The sequence below is a fragment of the Octodon degus genome, unplaced genomic scaffold (genome assembly GCF_000260255.1).
Source record: "Octodon degus isolate 3935 unplaced genomic scaffold, OctDeg1.0 scaffold00066, whole genome shotgun sequence".
NCBI classification, from domain to species: Eukaryota; Metazoa; Chordata; class Mammalia; order Rodentia; family Octodontidae; genus Octodon; species Octodon degus.
In genome coordinates this window covers 1,160,628-1,163,501 of record NW_004524642.1, presented here as the reverse complement: position 1 = coordinate 1,163,501, position 2,874 = coordinate 1,160,628, and the positions used below count along the sequence as shown (strand labels likewise).

Genomic DNA, 2,874 nt, shown 5'->3' with positions numbered 1-2,874 from the left:
CCTTATCAGACCCAAAAGCTACAACTCTTGTTGCATAGGTCCTGCTTTACCTTGGTCTTAACCATCCAGCAGAAAAATATAAAAATGAAGTATAAGAAGTAAAGCCATGCTGTTATGTTGAGCTATAGGGGATCCAGGTCCACAATTTCTGACATTGCCAGTGAAGCGGAAGACCCAATACTATTATGGACTACTAGACTCTTGTAGAATATTTTGCTGAGTTTATACACCTACAATATTCAAATAACGGAACTAAACAAAGAAAGGGGATACAGATGAATGTCCATTTTGTATCTGTGTATTCAAAATGGTTAGGATAGATATAGTTACATTCTCTTAATGAATAGAGGGATTTCTTCTAATAGTGTTTGTAAATAGGACATCATGTGCGCATCTTGTACAGTAATTGACCACTAGGAAGAGAGTATGCAATGTGCTAATTATCGAAACTGTCCTACCAATTTGGTTTGAAACTATCTCATTGCTATTTGTTTCTCAATAAAATTATGGGAAAAAAGAGAGAAGCTACTCTATCAGTCCTTGAGAGTCCCAAATGATACAGCAAGCCAGGAATAGGTAGGCTAGATGCGCAAGGTGTGATGCAACAGTGTCACTGGGAGAACAACCATTAAGGATTTCTAGGAATAGCTATTGTTTACGACGTAATCTCTGAAGAAATCCTTTAAGCTCTTTCCTTTTGCTGAGAGGTATTTTCAGAGAGCTCCTGGATTCCTAAACATATCCAAGGGTCACCCAAAGACTCTATGAGCAGAACTAAAAAATTCAAAAAATAGAAGTCAAAACATACCCATGGTAGTTAAAGAACCATTGCAAATTTGTTTACATGTCTTTAAATGATAAAATCTCACTCTCAAGGGTAATGAAAGGATACTGGATTAAATATATGGTGGAGAGTCAGAGACTCCCGCTGGGTGAGAACTCCCCTCCACTTCAAAGATTTCATGATTAACATACTTTGAACTTACCTAGGTATTTCGGATAAAAGTAATCCTAGAAAAAAAGAAAAGAAAGAATACATATTACCAAACTTAAATGTAATTATTGAGGTAAGACTTAATTTTTTTGTGTTTTGTTTTGTTTTGTTTTGTTTTGTTTTGTCTTGTTTTGTTTTGTTTTGTTTTGTTTTTGGCAGAACTGGGGATTGAACTCAGGTCCTTGCGCTTGCCAGACAAGCACTTATTCTACTGAGCTATCTCCCTGGCCCCAAGACTTAATTTTATAATGTTTTTCTAATAAAGATGGAAATAAATTAAATCACACATTTTCCTGTTACTGCTTTTACTATAATAAAGTATACCAAGTAAATAAGTAATACCAAACCTATAATATGTCTAAGCTAAAGGCAGCATTAATCAATTAAATAATCTTTGAAAAACTTCAAATCTGAAAGTAGATTTTGTTTAAGCAGATGAGGATGGGACAGAAAACGTACACAATAACAAGTACATTGTCCTTTCCCTTCTTTTTTCCCATTTTTGCCTGTGCCCTCTGGCCCCTCTTTCTCTTCTGTCAAAGCAGCAGTTCTGGGACAGTGGGGACGAACAAGTGCGCCAACGCTTTCTCCTTCCCCAGCATCTTCCCTCTGTCCCATAGTCTTCTACTGACTTTCTTTTTGCTCCTTAGAGGTGCAACTCTAACAATTAGGTAATAAATAAATAAATGTGGGGCAAGGTGGTACACGCCTATAACTCCAACACTCTGGAAGACAGAGGCAGGAGGGTCTCCAGTTCAAGCCTAGCCAGGGCAACTCGGAGACTTAGCAAGGGCTGGGCATGCACCTCCCTGGGAAGCGACAAGGATCAGTCCTCTTCACTACAGCCCTAAAAACATTAGATGGCCCAGGCTCTACAGCCTGGCAAAAGTAGAGAAAAATGAATAAATAAGCAAATAGCTAAGTAGACCTAAAGAACCTTATGCTGAAAGCGCACAAGCGCATGCGATATTGTACTTGTGTACCTGGGTCTTCAACAGTGCTATCAAATGCTGGTTAGGGAAAAAATATTTACAAGCCACCTGTCAATATCATCTGCTCATAATGAGGTATGAGTGAATTACAGTTCCGTCGGAGCACATCGCTGCCGGCAGTAGCCCACCACTGAGCCGCCTTTCCTTTAAAGGTCTGCCTCCTGCAATGGCAACGTTCACACGTGGAACATGTTGCACAGGATCACTGTGCCGGGACGCCAGCTGGAGACACTCGTCTGCAACTGCATGAGCACGTGTGTGCACCTGGCAGCTCCCACCAACACTTACTGTTTCCAGGTTGTTCTCAAAGACCTCCCTGGCTTCCTCTTTGTTACACAGCTCTTCAATGCATTCTCTTTCAAGATTCCCCTTTTTGGTTTCTTCAAACAAAGAATTCGCACGACGTTTCCTAACCAGGACTTGCGAAGCACGTTGCTTTGACAAAACTGAAGGAAAATAAAGGTTTTATGAATGTTTTTTACAATATATTAAATAATAAGAATTTAAATATGCCCATGAATTGCATGACATTTAGAATTGGTACAATGGAACTGAGTAAAAAACCCAGATGCACAAGCATTTTGATTAAAGATACAGCAGGTTTAGCATGCAGCTACAACTCTATTGTAGTGATTCACTGGCTAAGATACTTACTATGTTATTCATACAGACAGGAAGATAAACATTCACAGACAAAGACCTTATTCTAAGCACAAAATATACAAGGCAAAAACAAACAAACAAACAAACAAAAAAAAAACTGGCAACTTTGCAACTTTGACTACCTAAAAATTTTAACAGTTAAAAGACAATAAGAAAAATAACAGCAAAGTTTAATTCTAACCAAAGTCTGGAAGAAATGACCTGCATCAGCTAAAACAAAAAATT

General features: G+C 38.4%; 1 protein-coding gene across 1 annotated transcript in view; it reads right to left on the bottom strand.

The window, feature by feature from the left end:
- Positions 1-2,874, bottom strand: part of Pros1 (protein S) — a 60,141-nt gene that overhangs the window by 51,726 nt on the left and 5,541 nt on the right. The window contains exons 2-3 of the mRNA XM_004634830.2: positions 2,275-2,432; positions 987-1,011 (exon numbers count right to left, since the gene is read on the bottom strand). Coding sequence (XP_004634887.1) covers positions 987-1,011; positions 2,275-2,432 — 183 coding nt within the window. The remainder of the gene's footprint in view (positions 1-986; positions 1,012-2,274; positions 2,433-2,874) is intronic.